This window comes from Crotalus tigris, unplaced genomic scaffold (assembly GCF_016545835.1).
Source record: "Crotalus tigris isolate CLP2741 ecotype Arizona unplaced genomic scaffold, ASM1654583v1 scf7180000024301.445443, whole genome shotgun sequence".
In the NCBI taxonomy this organism is placed as follows: Eukaryota; Metazoa; Chordata; class Lepidosauria; order Squamata; family Viperidae; genus Crotalus; species Crotalus tigris.
Window position 1 is genome coordinate 176,219 of NW_024100473.1, and position 19,228 is coordinate 195,446.

The following is a 19,228-nucleotide window of genomic DNA, read 5'->3' on the forward strand; positions in this document are numbered from 1 at the left end:
CGGTTATTTTCCGAAGCTCGAATGCATTCGACTCTTGCCACGTGCACCCGGCCGGCCAATAGGCACTGGTCACGTGATTCGCCCGGAGGCGTCTTTCCTTTTCGCGTGAGCCATCGAGGTTAAGGCCGGGAGCAATGGAGGAATATGCCCGGGAACCTTGGTAACCGAGGGGTGGGGGCGGGGGGGCTGCCTCGGGGGTCGGCTTCGTACGCGAGCCAGCGTGTCGCATTTTTTGCTGGTGGGCTTCGGCTCCTTCGAGGCCGCGGGGGAAGTTTGGGGAGACCCTTCCCAGCCGGCCGTAGTCGGGGCTCCTCCTTTCAGTTGGCCCCTCCTTCCTTCTCCCTCAGCTGCTCCTTTCCCTCGCTTCCCTTCCTCTGCAAGGTGCGGGAGGGCCGGTCCCATTTTGCATCCATCACAACACCCCTGTGAGGTAGCTCAAGGTCAGCGGAGAAAGCCATCGGATTCCCTCCCATCTCCGTGCAGGGAATTCTTGAGAAGGAATTTAACCCGCAGCCCAAAAGCCTGGGAGATTCGAGCTGTACTGGCGCCTCGCTCGCCACCGTGGCTTTTGCTAGAGTAGCCCTAGCACAGTGATGGCGAACCTTAGAGACTGAGTGCCCAAACTGCAACCCAAAACCCACTTATGCATTGTTGAGTGCTAGGTGGGTGTGGCCCATTGGGTGGGCGTGGCCAATTGGATGGGCATGGCTGCGGTGGTAATGGCAGACTGGGTGAGACTGAAAAGTTCAATCAATCAATTCCAACTTTGCAAGATTTTTTTTTCCTGCAAGAAGTTGAAATTGACTGATTGAACCTTTTTTTTTTTTTTTGCACATGGCGGCGGAGGCCTAAAGGGAAAAGGTTTTATAAAACCCAGCTGAAGGCCTAGGACTGGGGCTATGGCATGCGTGCCCACAAAGAGGGCTCTGAGTGCCGCCTCTGGCACCCGTGCCATAGGTTCTCCACCTCTGCCCTAGCACTTACAGACTTGTTTACATTGATACACTTGGATGCTTTCTCCCCTCTCCTTCCTCCCCTCCTAGTTGCAGAAGCAAGCAAGGGCAGAACGCGGTTTCGGAAGCGTTACGTAAAAGTCACAAAGGAACCAGTTGGCTTTTCAGTTTTTAGCACAACTCTTGGGCAGGAAGATAGAAGGGGGAGGAATAGCTCCAAGGTCACCCGATGAATGTTATTAAACAGTGAGCATGTGTATCCTTGGGTTTCCTTGCCCCGTGTCCATCTCTCTGCCCACTCTCTTTACTACTGTCTTCTGGTGTGGAGTGCTCTGGGATGGCTGTTGGGGTACCACTGGAGCATTTTGAAATAATAAAAAACATTTGTAGCTCGCATTTTAGATGTTGGCAGTGGTTTGCTCCTCCAAGCTTGTTTCTTTCGATTTAGTTTCTGAACATTTTGTTACCAGACTTGGTAACATCATCAGCGGGATTTTCGTCTCCTATTTTCCTATAAGCTAAGGAAAATGGGAGAAGAAAATCCTACTGATGATGTTACCTAGTCTGGTAATGTAATGTTCAGAAACTAAATTGAAAGAAACAAGTTTGGAGAGCAAACCACTGCCAAAAACTACTTGAGCATCTTCACTTATCAGCCCACATGCAGTGATGGGATTCAGCCAGTTCACATCACTTCGGCAGAACCAGTAGCTAATTTTTTGTTGCCCAGGCCCAGAATGGACTTCTGGAAGCGGCATCCACACAGAACCGGTTGTTCACATATTTGAATCCCACCACTGCCCACATGTCTGTGTAATCAGTGAATTAGGAACTTGCAGATTAAGTGGATGCTGTTATAACTATACAGGTAGTCCTTGACTTACAACAGTTTAGTGACTGTAACAGCAGCATTGAAAAAAGTGACTTATGACCGTTTCTCGCAGTGACAACCATTGCGGCATCCCCATGGTCACATGATCAAAATTCAGATACTTGGCAACTGACTCATATTTATGACTGTTGCAGTGTCCCAGGATCATGTAATCACCTTTTGCAACTTTCTGATGAGCAAAGTCAATGGGGAAGCTAGATTCACTTAACAGTGTTACTAACTTAATTGCAGTGATTCGCTTAACAACTGGCAAGAAGGGTCTTAAAATGGGGCAACACTCACTTTTAACAAATGTCTCACTTAACAACAGAAATTTTGGGCTCAATTGTGATGGTAAGTCGAGGACCACCTGTAGTTGGTGTTGTTAACAACCTAGTTGTCTTTTATTCAGAGAGATGGTTCATGTTTGTGGCTGCATTTCAACATGAACCAAAATGTTTAGGAAACACTTGTGTGGATCAATATCTGTATCAAGTAACTTTATCACGTGTAGAATGCTTTCAGCCTCCTGTAATTTCTGCAATCCTTATGATTAAAACTTGTTTAAAATATTTTTGTCTATGATAGTTTTATTTTAGAAATTACATGTAAACAAATAAGTAAGAAATGTATTTTAATACATTTGAGATGAAATGTAATGGGTGGATATTTGTAAATATAAATAAAAGCAGAGAATTCACATGAATTTGTTGTCAAGGGAGTGAGGTTTTGAGAGGGAACTACTACTGTATGGGCAGCAGCTCAGTGTACTAGCATCTGGGTTCTCTATGCAGGTGATATTCTGTTGCAACTGTTCTATACTTTCCTCCAAGCTGGTGTATGTGTCTACACATAGGCTAGTAAATTGTTGATTACTTGTTTGTGCACGTATGTGTGCTTTGAAAAGGAGCTCACTTATTGGCTGCCAGTCACAACAATTTTCATTTATTATATTAAAGCATCAGTAATACATATCAGAATCATACTGAGGTAGTACAATACTTCATAAAAATTAAATTTAAATACTTGTAGTATTTAATCAAACATAAATTCTTAGCATAACAGAGCTTCCTATGTGAGGAGCCTACACTAACTTGTTTCTATCTGACAGCCCCTGGCGGATTGTGGATGACTGTGGTGGTGCATTTACTATGGGAATAATTGGTGGGGGTGTCTTTCAAGCAGTCAAAGGCTTTCGCAATGCTCCAGTGGTGAGTTCTACATATTTTATTTTTAATCTTTATTTCATTTGATTTTATTATGTTTTGCTCCCTTTAAGTAGCAAGTATTGTAATGAGGAAATGGAGTGTGTAGAGTCAACATTCTTGTTTCAATGACATTTGCTATAATAAGTTTAGAGGCAGTGCTGGGATTTAATGTATAATATTTAGCTTTATGATTTAACAATTTGAAAAAATGGCTATTGTTTGCATCCATATGCACCTTTACTGCTCTGCAGTCTTGTTACTTATTATTGGTTGAGCCTGGAATTTCGCTGATCATCCAAACAGTACATTCTTAATTTCAGTTATTGTTTGATTATTGGTAAACCTGTTTCATAAATATAGTATTATTTTTCTCAGCTTGTTACCCTCTACAGCAGACATGTCAAACACAAGGCCCGGGGGCCGAATGCGGCCCGCGAAGTGGTTTCATGTGGCCCGCGAAGCCATCCTGGAAACAGTGAGGGAATGGCCCCCACTGCCTTGGCCCTGGCCCAGGCCGGCCGGGAGCCAATGTACAATTTTGTGGTGGCTATCTATGCTGAAACGCATTCAGTCTTAGCTCCACAAGGCCGTCTGGAAACACCGAGGAACCAACCCCTGCTGTGTCAGCCCCGCCCCCTGGGTGCATGCTGCAGAGGTGTCACCCTTTGTGAGGAATGAAGAAATGGACCATGCCTTGGCGCTTGCTCTGGTCACACCCCGTTCTTCCAGAGACCCTCAGATTTGTCCCACTCCTGTCCAGGCCCCCCACAGGCACCCTTGACACGAACAATGTAGAGCTGGCCACGCCCACCCAGTAGGCCACACCCACCCTGGCCACACCCACCCCTGAGGGCAACCACAATGGTGATGCGGCCCTCAATGAAATTGAGTTTGACACTCCTGCTCTACAGGGTTGGGATTACAATTCTCATCTGCCTGAGTTTTAGGGATGAGGGCAGTTGTATTCAATACTTCTGAAAGATACTAACCTGACTATAATGACAGAAGTTCAGATATTCATTTTCTTTCCAAACTACCAAATCCTAAAATGTGTGTTCTACGTGCATTGCTTGAATTATGAGTCCTCTTTAAGTATGGAATTGATTAACCAAAAGGGTTTCTGCTTCTTTTTAAAAAAAAAAAAAATTCAGGGTGTCAGGCATCGATTCAGAGGCAGCATCAATGCTATCAGAGTCAGAGCACCACAGATTGGAGGTAAGATGAGGGGCTTGGCAGGGGGAAATGGGTGTCCTAGGATATGCAGACACCAACAGATTACAGTAGTAGTAGTTCGTTATCAAGGAGGGTCTGGTTAGTGGCTAATGTTTTGAATAAAGATCAGGGAGAACCAGAAACGTTCTGACACAGTTGAAGCAGAGGAGTGACATTGGATCAGTCTGTTTCAGCTTGACCTACAGTATATCACTTTTTTGTTATAAAGATTTAAGTCTCGGGGGGGGGGAGGAAGGGGAGAATATAAATTTGGGATAGAGATATGCAAAATTGTGTAGTCTATTTTCAGAATGTTCTGGTGCTTCATAACAAGCTGATCTTAGAATTTGAGAGAAATGGTTTATTCATTTCTGTAAGTGAATCTTCTGCAGCGTAAAGAACTTCATAGTCTTCTAGACATGGATCACCTCTTTCAGACAAAGTATTTTTTGATGGCTCAGATGAAGAGAAATTAAACATCACCGGCATGGACCTTGCATTTTGGAATCAGTTAATCCAACGGGAGGGGGGGGGGTGTCCTTCAGCCATTACCCTGGTTTCATATGTCTCAGCAAGCCATCATGTAAGATTTGTCTGCCCAGCCTATGATGAGGGAGAAAGAGAAGAAGAAGGTGGCAAAAGTCGGAGAAAAGAGAGGATACCAGGCAGAGAATGGGTGGCTTCACTTAGCCCAGAATGTGTTTGAACTCCTATACAACTTATATAGTATTCTGAAGAGAATGGAGTGCTTAGTTGGAGTTCTTTCCCAATCCTGGTATGTATTTTTAAAAATAAACACTCCAAGCAGTGGAAAGTGGGAATTAATTGAAAAATATTTACTTGCTGAAATCTTCTCCAGCTTGGTGGCCTTCAGATGTGTTAGACCAGTTTGTAGAATTTCTAGCACAGCCATACTAGCTTGATAACATTGGACCTGGACATCCAGCATATCTGATAGGCATCAGATCGGGGAAAGTTGGTCTTTCTCTTCTTGAACACTGCAGTCCTATAAATAATTTGAGTAAAGCAAGTAAAGGTAGACCTCGAGTTAGGATTATTCATTCTGCAACTGTTTGAAATTACGATGGCAACTGGACAAAGGAATATACTTGAATGGTCACATGAACAAAATTCATATGCTTGGCAACCATTTCACACTTTATGACAGGTTGCAGCATCCTGCAGTCATGGGACCACTGTTGCCAACCTTCTCTGCCAGCTTCCTATATGGGAAAACTGGCAGGGAAGGTCACAAGTTGCTCAAATAAGTCCCTCCCCTCCCCAACCACCATACCCTCTGTTCACTTGCACTTGCTATCACTCTCCTTCCCCGCCCTCCCCGTGCTCACACACATGCACATACCTTACACCAGTGATGGCGAACCTTTTAGAGACTGAGTGCCCAAACCGCAACCCAAAACCCACTTATTTATTGCAAAGTGCCAGGGCCGCATTAGGATTGTGGTGCCCTCGGGGGTAGGCATGGGGTGTGGCCCACTGGGTGGGCATGGCTGCGGTTGTCGCGGCAAACTGGATGGGCGTGGCTGGGGTGGGCATGGCCACCTCGATGTTGCTTATGAGGTGGAAGCCTGTGGGGGCTGGGCAGGGTTGGGGGAAATCCATGGGGTCTCTGGTGGGTGGGACGGTGGGCAGGAGGCCCAGCATAGATAGGGGAAGGCACACAATCCTAGCTGGGACTGGGGGGGGGGATGGCGCCGATGGGGATCTGGCTTTCCCTGCTCAGGGTGGCCTTTGGCTTGCTGGGTGTGGCGTGGTCTACCACCTCTACTCGAGCTTGCTAGCTGGCCGCTTCACCTGCTTGGTGCCTAGTGGGGCTGCCACTCTGGGCAGTGGCAGCAGTCTAATGGACCTGCACAAGCTGCTGGCAGTGGTGGCATGCGTATCCACAGAGATGGCTCTGAGTGCCACCTCTGGCACGCATGCCAAAGGTTCTCCACCACTGCCTTACACCCTTTTTCCCTAGCCTTTATAAGTTTGTGCTACACCACAACACACACACCCTCCCAATTCATCCATTGCCTGTGCCAAGCCTCCCAAGGCACCCTGCCCCACTGTACCAGCCCACATTCCTTACCTGGGACTCCCTTAACTTCTGACTTAATGACCCATGTGTCTTGGGGCTATGATGACAACTGAGATTGGCCTGGATTGCCATTGCTAAGTGATGTGGTCACTTGACATCTGCTTTACAACCACATCATTTAGCAATAGTAATCTTGGTCCCAATTTCCATTTTACCTTGAGGATTACCCGTAATAGTAATTTCTAAGTTCATATTACAGGTAGTCCTCCACTAACTACCACAATTAGGACTGGAATTTCTGTCATTACGTTGTTGTGGTTGTAAGTTAAGTTAGAGCCTAGTTTGCAACAATGTTTATGGTGGTTATTCGTGAATTACTGGGTTGTTAAGTGATCGTGTGACTGCAGGATACTGTAATGTCATAAACATGAGCTGGTTGCCAAGCACCCAAATTGCAATCACATGACTTGATTACTTGCATCTATGAGACCATTACCTGCAGTGATCTGCTATGAGATCTATTTATTTATAGTAAGCTATCATGAATCCTATACCTGTGCAGCAGTTTGTAGAATGAGATCACATGTTTAAAAATACCAATGTAAACAGAATAAAAAATCAATCTAAGTCATTTCAGTTTTTTATGCTTTCCTACTTAAGTTGTTTATTCATACTGTTCTGTTTTCAAGAAGTTGACACATTTGAGATTGCAGATGCTTAAAAAAGGCAAAGAGTTGTTTCTGTCGTTCAAGATTCAGGTAATAAATTTGGAAATCAGTTGCTCAGAAAGTAGAATCTTAATTGCTGCCCATTTTTGAGAAACTGAGTATCTTTGGCAATAACTTTTAAGATTCTGGTGTATTTTGATCCAGTTTCCGTGTGCATCAAACAAGTATTTATATTAAAATTGCTTAGTACCAGACAATGGTTTTTTTCAATACAAGTTATGAACAATTCAATATCCAACTGATTATTCCAAAGGCTTTTTTCTCTTTCTCTTCCCAGGGAGTTTTGCAGTGTGGGGTGGGCTTTTTTCTACCATTGACTGTGGTCTAGTGAAGATGCGAGGTAAAGAAGATCCTTGGAATTCCATTACCAGTGGGGCACTCACTGGGGCTGTGTTAGCATCACGCAGTAAGTGATGTTTCTTAGCTCTGCCAAATACGCATCACCGATTTGTCATCCCTTTCTGATTGCTTACTTGGGGCTTACTGACTGCTTTTTCATTTAGGTGGGCCATTGGCCATGGTGGGCTCTGCTATGATGGGAGGCATCTTGCTTGCCCTGATAGAAGGTGTGGGGATTTTGTTGACAAGATACACAGCCCAGCAGTTCCAAAACCGTAAGTTATAATTCTGAGACTAAAAGGTCCCAGAAGGAAGGGGGATTTGGATTTGTGGGAGCTGTGGACCTCCAAATGTAGTTGCAAGAAAAATCCTAGTTCCTTTTCATTGTTTGCCTTGATTCCAGGAATGCTGGAATTGAAATGTAATAATATTTGGAGGGCTAGAAATCTCCATTACATCCTGGGAAATATATTTGGAGTATATCTTTCATACTACTTCTTTTCATACTTTTTCATATTACTTCTTATGCATAGAGGACTGCGGCCCTCCAAACACTTTGTTGTATGCCTCCCAGAGTCACTTGATTAATGAAATGGGTGGCTGTATAAATTTGAAAAATAAATTCCCAGCAGCCTCAGCCGGCATTATCAATAGCGACAGAGATGTAGTTCAAAATCCAAAGAGCCAGATATTAATGCACCTGCCCTTGTCTATCACCTTGTAATGATGCAATTTAGTGAGAATCTTATGAACCAGTTGGTGCTAGAAGCTGGGGGAAGTGGGGTGAAGTCAGTTCCACTTTGTGGTGAAAGAGGTTTTGGTTTTTCTAGTCCCCCCCCCCTTCAAAAGATAATGTTTCTTTGCAGTTACCCAAAGTGCAAGAAGTGTCTCTTCCTGATTTCCACATCTCTCCCTATTTTTATCTCAGATCTTGGTGCCTCTATGGGCAGGAAGCATGCCACATGCCTGTCCCCTCCATCTCCTGTATTTTAACACAATTTGTTACGACAACGGCGTTTTGCGAATGGTTCTATAAATGTATTCCAGAGTTACACTTCTTGCCATGCTGTCTGGCACCCTCCTCTTCTTTATTTACAGATTGACATTTCAACCTCTTTTGAATTTTCTAATAGTCAAAGTTGAGATTTTTCACGTAATTTAATGAATCACTTCTCCCTTAAACGCCCACCTTCTTTCCTCCTGGCTTCACCGTTATTACTTCTGCTTCAGAAAGTTTTCCTCTGCTGCTCCTTATCAGGAATAATAGTAGTCCTATATTTTCATGTATCACTAATGGGTCCTTCTTTTCTTCTTAGCTAATCCCTTTGGAGAAGATCCTAGTCAACTGCCTCCCAAAGATGGTTCACCGCCTACAGGATTTACAGGCTATGGACATTATCAGTGAGCCAGTGTGGGGCCTGGATCACTTCTATTTTTAGAATCGGGCAAGATTTTTTCCCCTTGAAAATAAGACATTCACCCAAGAGTGCAAGCAAAGCATGGAGGGGATTTGGTTCTTAGAGTTAACTTTTAGGTTTGGCGGAGGGGAGGGGCAAGGAAAACATGGTTGGGGGTTTGAGCTGTATAATATCTACCTCTGTGAGGGATTAAGAAGCTTGCAGTGATGCAGTGAGGTGCCCCAGGATTAATTCCATACGATGACGGAACCAACGCTTATCAGGAGAACTTGGAATCCTAGGATGATATTTGCCTGAAGAACTGGGGTGTGCAATTACAATTAATTGACTATGGCAAATTTTAAAGGGCTGTTTTCCTGACTTTCTGACGGAAGGACTCCTCCAATTTTCTCTGTTTGATGGGAACGCCTCTTAAGTTACCTTTTAAAAACCTGTAAACCAAGAAATGTGTTTTCCCAGACCTTGGATGAAAGAGTTATTGTAGCAAGGGGAAACTGCCACTCTAGCAGTGATGATATTCTGTGATAAGTTTCTTCATTGTAGGTCAGATCCCCGTGTGCTGTTGAGCCAGAATAAGAGATGCTGCTACATTGAATCCTCACCCCTTTCTTTCATTTAATAGTACTGTTGTTGCTGGTTGCTTAGGTTTAAAAAAAAAAGACAACGAAGAGGGAATGACGATGGATCAAAACAGGGTTTGTGGCCTTGACTCACCTTAAAAGGCTGGGTAGATCTCCCTTGGAATTAAGTTTTATTCCAATAAAATGTTGTGTCAGTTCCATCTTCAGAAGAACTAACCAGGACAGACTGGCAGAACAGAGAGTGTGCTTCAGTCTCTTAGTTGCCTAAAAAGCCATCTAGGATATTGAAATAGTGCTCTGGTTATAGATACCAAACAATCCAAAGCCCTTTGGGGATCTAAATTGACATTGCTCCTCCTGCCCCTGCCAAGCCACCTCTAACCTGGCAATATAATTTTAGTTCCAGTTTTATGCGCTTGGCCTTTGTGGGCTAAGAACTTCAATTCAGAATTCAAAAGGCCTATTAAGATAGGATTAAAGTTTTACAGACCTAGTAGTCCATTTTCTCCAGCTTGAAGATCTTCTAATGGTGTGGCAATTTGTATTTCAATATCATTGTAAAGAAAGACACTGTATCGTGTTACAGATGTAAATACAAAACTGCCTTTTTTCCATCTGTTTTGTAGAATTTAATTATCCGTTTGACAAAAATGATAGTTATATAGGAAATGTCCCAGCAGTCACGCACAAGAAGCTTTAGAAACATTTGAACCAACTTGCTCCACTGTTTCTAAGAAAAAATTGGGCTAAATCTTCCTTCTATTAAGGAAAAATCTTTCATTCTGTTTCCCTTCTGTTTCCCTACGTCACAGTGCAGCCAGCATTACGATGTTTTGTCTTCTCCGGTGGACAAAAGGTTTTGCATACCCACTAGCATTCATCATGAAGTTGATGATAATTACAGTATTTGAAATCTGCCATGGCCTTTTCAGAGGTGGGCTTTTCATTATAACAGACTTTATTTCCTGGAATGGATCTGAAAAAGAAGCCAGGATAAATTGTTAAATAGAAATTAAATCTCCACTACTTGTACAGTGTGGTTTGAAAGAAAGAAAGAAAGAAAGAAAGAGAAAGAAAGAGAGAGAGAGAGAGAGAGAAAGAAAGAAAGAAAAAGAAAAAGAAAGAAAAAGAAAGAAGGAAGGAAAGGAAAGAAAGAAAAGCTTTACAATACTTGATACACGTTTGAGTTACTGGAAGAGTTGTGGCATCCTGTGTAGACATGCCTTTTGCCAGGGTTGTGGGAGACCTTACCTTGGTGGTTTTAACACGGTTTCCTAATGAGCACATCCAGCCTGAGTTGTCAGGCAATGCTTTGCACTCCTCTTCAGCCTGGCAGGGCTGCATATCACACCACCACTTCCCTGTCACAATGGAGGCTGTAGAATAGAGGGAGACGCTTGTTACCATCCCTCCTTAAAGCCCATGGTCTTTATTGATGTTGGTAGCTTGCCCAGCATGGAGATGGCAATTCAGTAGGTTTGTGGTCAAGATGGAGTGCCTCTAGTCTCTCTGGGCCTCTTGGCATCAAGAGGTTATAGACCAGGGACAGATGGAACTTCTTGAATTCCACGCTGCAGCAACGGAAACTAACTTGTCTCTGCCCTGCTTGAATCAAATATCCTGCTTTATCATGGAAGTTTTAGCATAATAAATTACTAATGCCATCCAAGGACTTTAAAACTACCATAACCCCTACTTATATCTGGCCTGAAAGAACCAATATAGAACATGCATACAGTCATCTAATAAGCTACAACTATCAAGCCCTTTAATCATCTTCAATCTACTTGCCAAGCAAACCTCATCCTCATCAATATCTGTTTATGCATGTTTGGTGGGGGGGGGATTTCTTCTTTATGTTTTACTCTCTTCCCAGGATTTTTATTGTTTAGATTCTTGGTCCTCCTTATATCCACTTGGGTTTTCCTGCCACTTTGGGTTAGGTAGGAGGAAGAAAGATCTTGGCTCCTAGTACTTACTATCCACACAAGAAGGTTTGCCACGGGTTGTCCCAGCCACTTTGCCTTGGAGACAGGAGCACTGGATAGTTTGGGACCGTTCCTCAATATGGTTGCGGTTGCAGCAGCGTTTGATAGCAATCACTTTGCAGGTGCCCCCATCTGCGGTGGGGAGCAGTTAAGAGGAAAGATTGGAGGAGGAAGCAGCAATGAGGATTTTTGTCTGCTGCACCTTTTTTTTTTCCTAACATAGAAGAGTAAAGGTTCTAATCTGGTGTCAGCTTCTACAGATGCACACATATCCACTACTTTACCTCTTGTGATGTGACAACTGCAAGCAAATTGGAATGGATCTGGATGATAGTTACTTGAAGTTGTTATTTGCATTACCAAATTTGGTATCACTTGGGTGGAGTTGCTTTGTCCTGTGATACTTCGGGAGCACTATGCTATCTGGAAGACTCTCCCCTTCACATTTTAAGACCTGAAGTATATAGTAATTCTATTTGGGTGTAAAAACAAATGGAGGTGCTCAAACAGTGAAGTTAACAAGAAATGCCCAAACTATTATCCGATCAGATAACTTTGGAAAAGACAATAAACTCAAAAGTTTTCCAAAATGAAGGCTTGTATACTCAACCTTCCTCTTTCCCAGAACAGAAGGAACTCACGGATCATTGGGATTTGATCTATTGCTGTCTGGTACCAATATTGATCATGATGTTGACTCTGAATGGGAAACTCTTGAGCAAAAGATCCTGGCCGCATAAGAATGATGGAAACCATTAGGAATGCTGGAAAGGGTTGACACATGATAGATCTGCAAAAGAAGGGATGAGATTGCATAGAGAGAAGGTGAAAGGAAAATGGAATCCTATTTTACCTGGTACTTCTTATTTAACCTTAGCTTTTACATTGCTTGACTTTCACATTTTGAAAGATTATGCTAACATACAATTTTCAGCCCAGTACTGATCAGGAATTGCTTGAAGGCTATCTGACTCTGCTTTTTATGCTGCAAGTTCAAACAAAATATTTATTACTTTGGACTAACCTTACTGACCTGAATCAGTACCTTATTTTTGAGTCAGCGCTTGAGCAGTTTCAATCAGCAGCAACACTTGTTTTAAAGGAGTTTGTTGTTTGTTGAGCTTCAATGAAAGAGGGCAGAATCTATTCAGAAAACCAAAACAACTTCACTACAACAGTTGAGCAAATATTTATTTTCAACAAGAGAAACAGATACGTTTGTGTGTTGATTTTTACAAATAAAAGTACAGTAGTACAACTAACAATCACAGCTGAGCCCAAAATTTATGTTGCTAAGAGAAATTTATTAAGTGAGTTTTACGACTTTTCTTGTTAAATTAGTAATGGTTGTTAAGTGAATCTTTTCCCCATTGACTGCTTGTCAGAAGAGTGCAAAAGGTGATCACATGACCCCAGGACACTGCAACTGTCACAATTGTGAGTCAGTCAAAGCATCCAAATATAAATCATGTGACCATGAGGGAATGCTGCAATGATCGTAAGTGTGAAAAATGCTCATAACTCACTTTTCAGTGCAGTTGTAACTTCAAACTAAGTCACTAAATTGTAAGGCGAGGACTACCGGTATGATTTGTTAGTGAAGAGTTTGGATGCAAATGGTTTTGTGATGCTCTATGGGGCAGTGTTAATGCATTCATTCATTCTGTGGCATGACTGAGGAAGAAGACTTCTCATTTTTCAGCATATCTATAGATCCTGTGCTTTGGGGATTTTCTGTTGGAAAAGTAATATCTGGTAGTATAGTAACTTGGAATTATTAAGAGAGGTAGATCTCCAGTTTATGTAGAATTGTCTTCTGGTCTACATGATTAATTCCCAGTTATTCAGCAGGCATCCTATGGGGGAAGGAAATTGTCCTGTTCCTTAATGTTACTTCAAATTAGTTTCCATAACTAACTGCAAACTTAGAGGCCTGATCTAAACGCATGATTACTCATAATGTAAAAAACCCATTTTCCCAGCTGCTAGATGACCGGTGCTATTGAAAAAGCAACATGTTTGCTGCTGGCTCACGCCCTATTTTCCTGCCAGGAGTGAGGTTCACCCCACACTCTTGGCCTTCCAGAAGAAGTAAGTGCTGTTGAGGAAGCACCTTGAGGGAATAAGAGATGTTAAAGAAAGTTCAGCCCCATCTAGAACACAACAAAATTTGTACACGCTAATGGGATCAGAGCTAGCATTGACTGATAGCGAAAGAGATCTTGAGTTAGTGGTAAATAGTTCAATGAATGTGTCAACACTCTGTGCTTCTGAAAAAAAAAAAAAGCAATAGCACATAAGGAATAATAAGATATAATGTCCTTATAGAAATAATTTGTGTGACAATCTGGAACAATGTGTGCATTTTTTGTTGTCACACTTCAGAAAGTATACATTGGAGCTGGAGAAGGTTCAGAGGAGGGCAATTAAGATGATCAAGGGCCTGGAGCCATTATGAGGAAAGGCTAGAATGTTTGGGGGGTTTTTAATCTAGAAAGAAGGCAAATGAGAGGGAACATGACAGAAGTGTAGAAAACTATGCATGGCAAAGTGAAAAAGGAGAAACAATTTTCCCCTTCCCAAAATACTAGAACCAGAGATCACCCAATGAAATTGAATCCTGGAAAAACTCAGCATGTATATAATAGTATCTAAGCTAGAGATATAAATTCCAGTCTAATAATTCCATCTTTACTAGACCCAGCCCAAGTAATTTTTGGTTATTACACAAGAGAAGGCTGCTTATAGAAAGCACGTCTTCACATTTGATCAAGTCAAAACAGCTTAACTATGAAAAGCACTGTTAGATTAAGATGCCAAGACTGGTTTATGGTGCATTATGGCCATTAAGTCAGTTGATTCCTCCAAAGTAACTCTATTCAAAAGCTGTCTAGTAGGAAAGGATGATTATACTTGTTATACTTGGTCAAGTATAACTTGTAAAGATTATACTTGTTATACTTGATCATATATATAAAGATTATACTTGTTATACTTGGTCAAGTGTTTTCTGGTGAGACCGGTCTATCAGGGCAACCTGTCTACCCCAAATATGGGATGGAGCATACTGCTTCCGCTTTCGCCTTTCAGCCCCAATCTAGGAGCCTTCACAGGCAAGTTGCTTCTGCAACAGACTAATTGTGTGTTAAATTTAAATTTACCGACAAAGGATTATACTTGGTCCCTTAGAACTACAAATGATGTAGTATTAAATCTAACCCATAAAAACATGCTGTGTAAAAGGATATTAAGAGAAATATTTAAAGTTTTCTACTAAATGGTGGCTAAATAACAGTCTCTGTAAATAAGAATAACATTATGCTGCTTTTATTGCAATGGAGCTTTCTTGTATACTTGTTGGAGCAAGAATCGAACTGGGAGGTCACAGGAACATTGCTTTTCTTCGAGGGAAAAACTGAGAAGGGAGGGGGAACAGCCTCTTTCACAGTTTGATTTAAATCAGTATGTTAATTAGCAAATTCTCAAACCTGCCTGTAGAGAGAAAATATCTGCTCCCAGAGACGAGTGTTTAACACAACAAGAATTACCGCTCTCGTAATCTAGCTCTCATAAACTTCTGTTAAGTTTTTTGAGCTCTTCTATGCTCCCATCTGTGTGCTATACAGTAAAGGCTAAAAAAAGAGACTATATAAATAATGTGTTGTATTAATACCAAAATAGAAAAAGAAGTATTGATTGGTTAGTGACTTCAAGTGTTACCATAAGCAACATCTAGTCAAATGGAAATGCAGTACTTTTAAAGGAAGGGCTCCTTGAACATCTTTGCAAATGAAATCAAAGTCCTGGATTTGTTACTCTTGTGGGGATTAAAATGTGCCAGTGACACATTTCATACCAAAGAGTTCAAAATGTGTTTCTCCCGCTGTTAGGAACTACTAATTTGGGAGCTTTGTCCCACTGCACTGAGAATATCAAACATTCAGTCTGAATTTTTCAGTCCATCAAAATACTCTGCACACAGTGCTTCTTATGAAGACCCCCCCCCCATGTTAGATGGGTTGAAATGCAAAAGTGGGCAGAAATACAGAATGAGCAATTTCATATTATGTAATACAGTAGGTAAGTGATAAATGTTATAGACTTAGTTAAAGTGGGATTCTTTTACCGTTTATGTCAGGAACAACAATTAATGGATTTTTAATTTTGCTTGAGAATTTGAATCATTTTTAAAATGACTATTTCATTCCATAAAATATTGATAGTTTATTATTTGGTTGCCACATCTCCCATAAATCATTACCTACAACAAAATTTCCTAAACAAACTTTAATAGTCACCCAGGCCCCATTCTTATTCCTTACCTGTTATCCTGTCCTTTGTGCTGAAGTGTTCTCACCTCTCTGTCCCAGTCATGGCAGCAGGGTCTATGGAGCCTGGAAGCATCCTCCTCTTTGTTCGGATTAATTCTGTTGTTGTTGTTGTTTGAAAAATGGAGAAAAATGTTCCGAGTGCTCAGAGTTCTGGAAACAAAGTCACTGTTCTGGCAGCTTTGATCTGCCCTGATCATAACCTCCTTACAATCTAGTAATTCACTGCTCTCTCAGCCAGATTTGGTGCCAGAACCAAAAGTTCTGGCTGCCAGCCTTCCTTCTGCAACCCAGCAGATGTCTCAGTATCTGTGCAAGATTTTGAGTCTGCCTGTTCTTCAGCTTTGCTTTGACTGATTTATGTATACACATGTGTCTGTGTAGGAGAGCTCCAGACGGCCTCTTTGTGTTTTTCTCCTTTATGTTTTCTGTCCAAAGAGCCCTCCTGCTACACCTACACAAGGCTGCCTCCTCCAGGTTTTGTTTCTGATGCCACTCTTGCTGGGATATGAGCTAGCTTTGATGGTCTCTCTTTCTTTGCCTTCACTGCTTCTCACTTTGGGATGAAGTGTTAAAAAAGTTGGAGCCACAGAAGATGCAGCTAGAGATTTCTGTAACTCTTTGACAAGGAAGGAAGGAAGGAAGGAAGGAAGGAAGGAAGGAAGGAAGGAAGGAAAAAGAAAGAAAGAAAGAAAGAAAGAAAGAAAAAGAAAGATCATGCCTATTTTGCTGTCCTAAGATTGGTGACACATATTTTATTGATGTTCTTATAAAACAATGAGGGCCTATGTTTTATTTTCAAAGTGTATTCTGATGTATCTTTGATTTGCAAAAGAGTATGTTCTGTATGAAAATTGCACAGGAATAAGGGGTGGTTATACTGTGGTAGATATTAATCTATAGCTGAAATTTCCAATATTTCAGTGCCTTTATCTTAATTTCCCCACCCTGGGACTACATGACCGGTACTAGCATATTCTTATTCCTTTTCAGTCTTAGTTACCCATTGTAAAGACAATTACCATATGTATGATTGAGATTGCAGAGATTAATGGTGGAGAGTGATGGGTCCTAGTAAATCCTATTGTTTTCTTTTTCCCAGGACCCCAATTCCATCATTAGCCACAGACAGTTACTGAGATGAGGTTGACAGACGAGGTACATGTCTGCTTGTGCTATTGTCAGTACTGAGTAAGATTCAACTAGCAGGTGGCAAAATGTAGGAACGCTGATTTGTCCTTTGTCTCACGTAGAAAAATGTATCTGAATCCCTCTGTCTCTAACTGGACTTAGAAATACAGTTATGCTTTCCACCTTTCTCTTCCTCAACCTCATTCTGCATTGATGATAAATTCCTCCTCTGTTAAATACCATCTTCACTAATATGCGAAATCGTAATTGTCAATGTAAGCTCTGGTGTCAATTGAAATTGAGGGTGTGAGGAGTGAAATGTGATAAAATGTCCTCTTAGACAAATCTAGGTTTGCTATTGACCCAGTATCACTGAAGTGAGAATAATGACGAAGTGTGGGTGTAATACACAATATATTAATGAGGCCAGATATGAATAGACTCTAGCTGTTATGTTGCTTAATGGGGTTTTGTGATGGCTATCTTATACTGTATTGAAAGTAGAACTTTGCTAGTGTAGCAACCAGTAGTAGACTAATACTGGGATTTCAAAAAGCCCTTAGGGATAAACTGGTTTGTCTGTAATTTAAGTTACATTTTTCCATCAATAAGGCTTTTTTTTTTAAGTGCATTACATTATTAAAGGGATATTGTTATCTTGGGCACATCCAGACTACCTTTTCATTGAGAATAGGAAATTTCACCAGAGACAGAGATTGGTGTCAGGAAAATAAAAGCTCAGAATAGATAAAGGTCTGCATAGGAGGCGATGCTTAAAAACAAAAGAAACTATTAATTGTTCAGACAAGAATGCAGAAGAGAAGAAAAAAAGTTACAGTAGTCAGTTCCTAACTTAGGTCAGACTGAGAAAAAGAGTTGACTTTACTAGACAAATATAAAGAAAGCAATTAAAATAATTTCCACATGAGCTTGACAAAAACATAGGGAATATCTATTGATCTTGACTGAATTCAGATTTTCAGAGCCATGGAGTTAGAAGCATGCAGTTTGGGAATATTCCGTAATCTCTTCATGGCCTGACAAAGCTTGAAAACCTCTGCTCTAGGGGGCTTCCAACACTGTCCTTCTGCAAGAGATCTTCAGGCAACCAAGAGGGTAAAACCTATCTGTAGAACTGGAATTCTGCATAGTTGAAATGGCAGCAGATGGCAAGTGAATCACTTCCGGTGATCCTGGTTTTCAAACAAAGCAAAAGAACAAAGAAGCAATTTCCCCATGATGAAAATTACAATCTACCCTTTTACTGGCAATGGATGGCGGGAAGGCATTGCTCACTTGATCTTGCTCCCAGTACTTCAGCCAGCAAGAAGATAGCCACCAGTCTTGTAGTTCAGCAACATCTGAATGGCCATCGTTAGGAAAGGAAAGTCCTATTTATGAGTGGAAATTTCCAAAATCCACCAAAGGCTGGTAATATTTATTAGGATCAGTTACATAAGGGAAGGATGTAAGTTTTCCAGGATTTTTGTTCAGTTTAAATGAGGAAAAACAAAAAAGTCCCCAAATGAATGAGTCCTTTTTAATTATGTTTAAATTCTTGTTCCTCCAATGCTCGTTTTGTCTACTATGCTATCCAAACTTCTAGAGAACTCAAAAGCTTTCACGCACAAACTTCTTTCGCAGCACTTTGCTTTCAGAAAGGGGACCTTAAAGAACCGTTGGAGTCGTGTTGCTGGGCAACGCAGTCCCTCCTCTATAAGCCGCAACAAAACCACTGCCTGGCAAAGAGGTAAATTGAAAATCCTCAGTCATACAGCCATCATTTCCGGTTCTAATTAGATTCCTCCACGCTTGAAGCAAAGGTGGCGAAAGTACGCAACCAACCTAAATACTTATTCAACACACTTTTTTGTGGCAGTGTCTTCATCACGTGGGGCAAATTGCAGTTTATCGATCCCAGTTCGGCAAAGCTGGCTGAGGAATTTTGGGAGTTGAAGTCCACAAGTCTTAAAGTTGCCAAGGTTGAGAACCCCTGTTTATAGCCTTAAGGCGTAGCAATTCTTTATTTACCTCAAATATGTAACGATAGATAGTATACTGTCTTTATTCCGAGGAAGCAAAATTGATTAATCTTAAGCAATACGCCCGAACCTTGGAGTTTTGGCAAAACACTGTGATTCATGGAGATGTGTAAATTACACTCCTGTTTTTAACAACATAGCAGGCAGAGGATGTGCGAAGCCTCCTTGCTCTCTGCATCAGCGCTCCTCTATGCGGGAGATGGGCGGTTTAGAAATATGAAATATAAAGATAAATGTTGGATTATGAGCCAAATGAAGCCACTAACATCTTTGCGATCCTCCCTTCTAAGGAGAGTTTATGAATTTTTCACTAGGACAGCCTGAGTTCCTAGCATGGTAGAAAAGTCCTCGGTTTTGCCGTAACTTGCAGGATTTGTTTGCCCGA

At 41.5% G+C, this 19,228-nt stretch overlaps 1 protein-coding gene and 1 long non-coding RNA gene across 3 annotated transcripts; one reads left to right on the forward strand and one right to left on the reverse strand.

Moving 5' to 3' along the window:
- Positions 1–12: 12 nt before the first annotated feature.
- Positions 13–9,968, forward strand: TIMM17B (translocase of inner mitochondrial membrane 17B). Its single transcript, XM_039324458.1, has 6 exons — positions 13–160; positions 2,936–3,035; positions 4,184–4,247; positions 7,294–7,422; positions 7,520–7,630; positions 8,672–9,968. Exons 1-6 carry the CDS (start codon positions 135–137, stop codon positions 8,758–8,760), a joined length of 519 nt encoding a protein of 172 aa, XP_039180392.1. The 5' UTR covers positions 13–134; the 3' UTR covers positions 8,761–9,968.
- A 622-nt stretch (positions 9,969–10,590) lies between these two features.
- Positions 10,591–19,151, reverse strand: LOC120299547. Of its 2 annotated transcripts, XR_005554433.1 has the most exons (4): positions 15,665–19,151; positions 12,376–12,485; positions 11,984–12,132; positions 10,591–11,474 (listed from the first exon to the last, which is right to left on the reverse strand). It is a non-coding gene; the product is annotated as an uncharacterized LOC120299547 (long non-coding RNA). The 2 variants fall into 2 exon arrangements; XR_005554432.1 differs by having other exon boundaries at positions 10,591–12,132.
- Between the last annotated feature and the right edge of the window lie 77 nt (positions 19,152–19,228).

Bases quoted from the DNA above. Each gene is read 5' to 3' on its own strand.
- TIMM17B (XM_039324458.1), top strand. From the start codon at position 135: ATGGAGGAATATGCCCGGGAACCTTG. The intron at 3,036-4,183 runs GTGAGTTCTACA...AAAAAAATTCAG, and splicing joins GCTTTCGCAATGCTCCAGTG to GGTGTCAGGCATCGATTCAG. The intron at 4,248-7,293 runs GTAAGATGAGGG...TTCTCTTCCCAG, and splicing joins CAGAGCACCACAGATTGGAG to GGAGTTTTGCAGTGTGGGGT.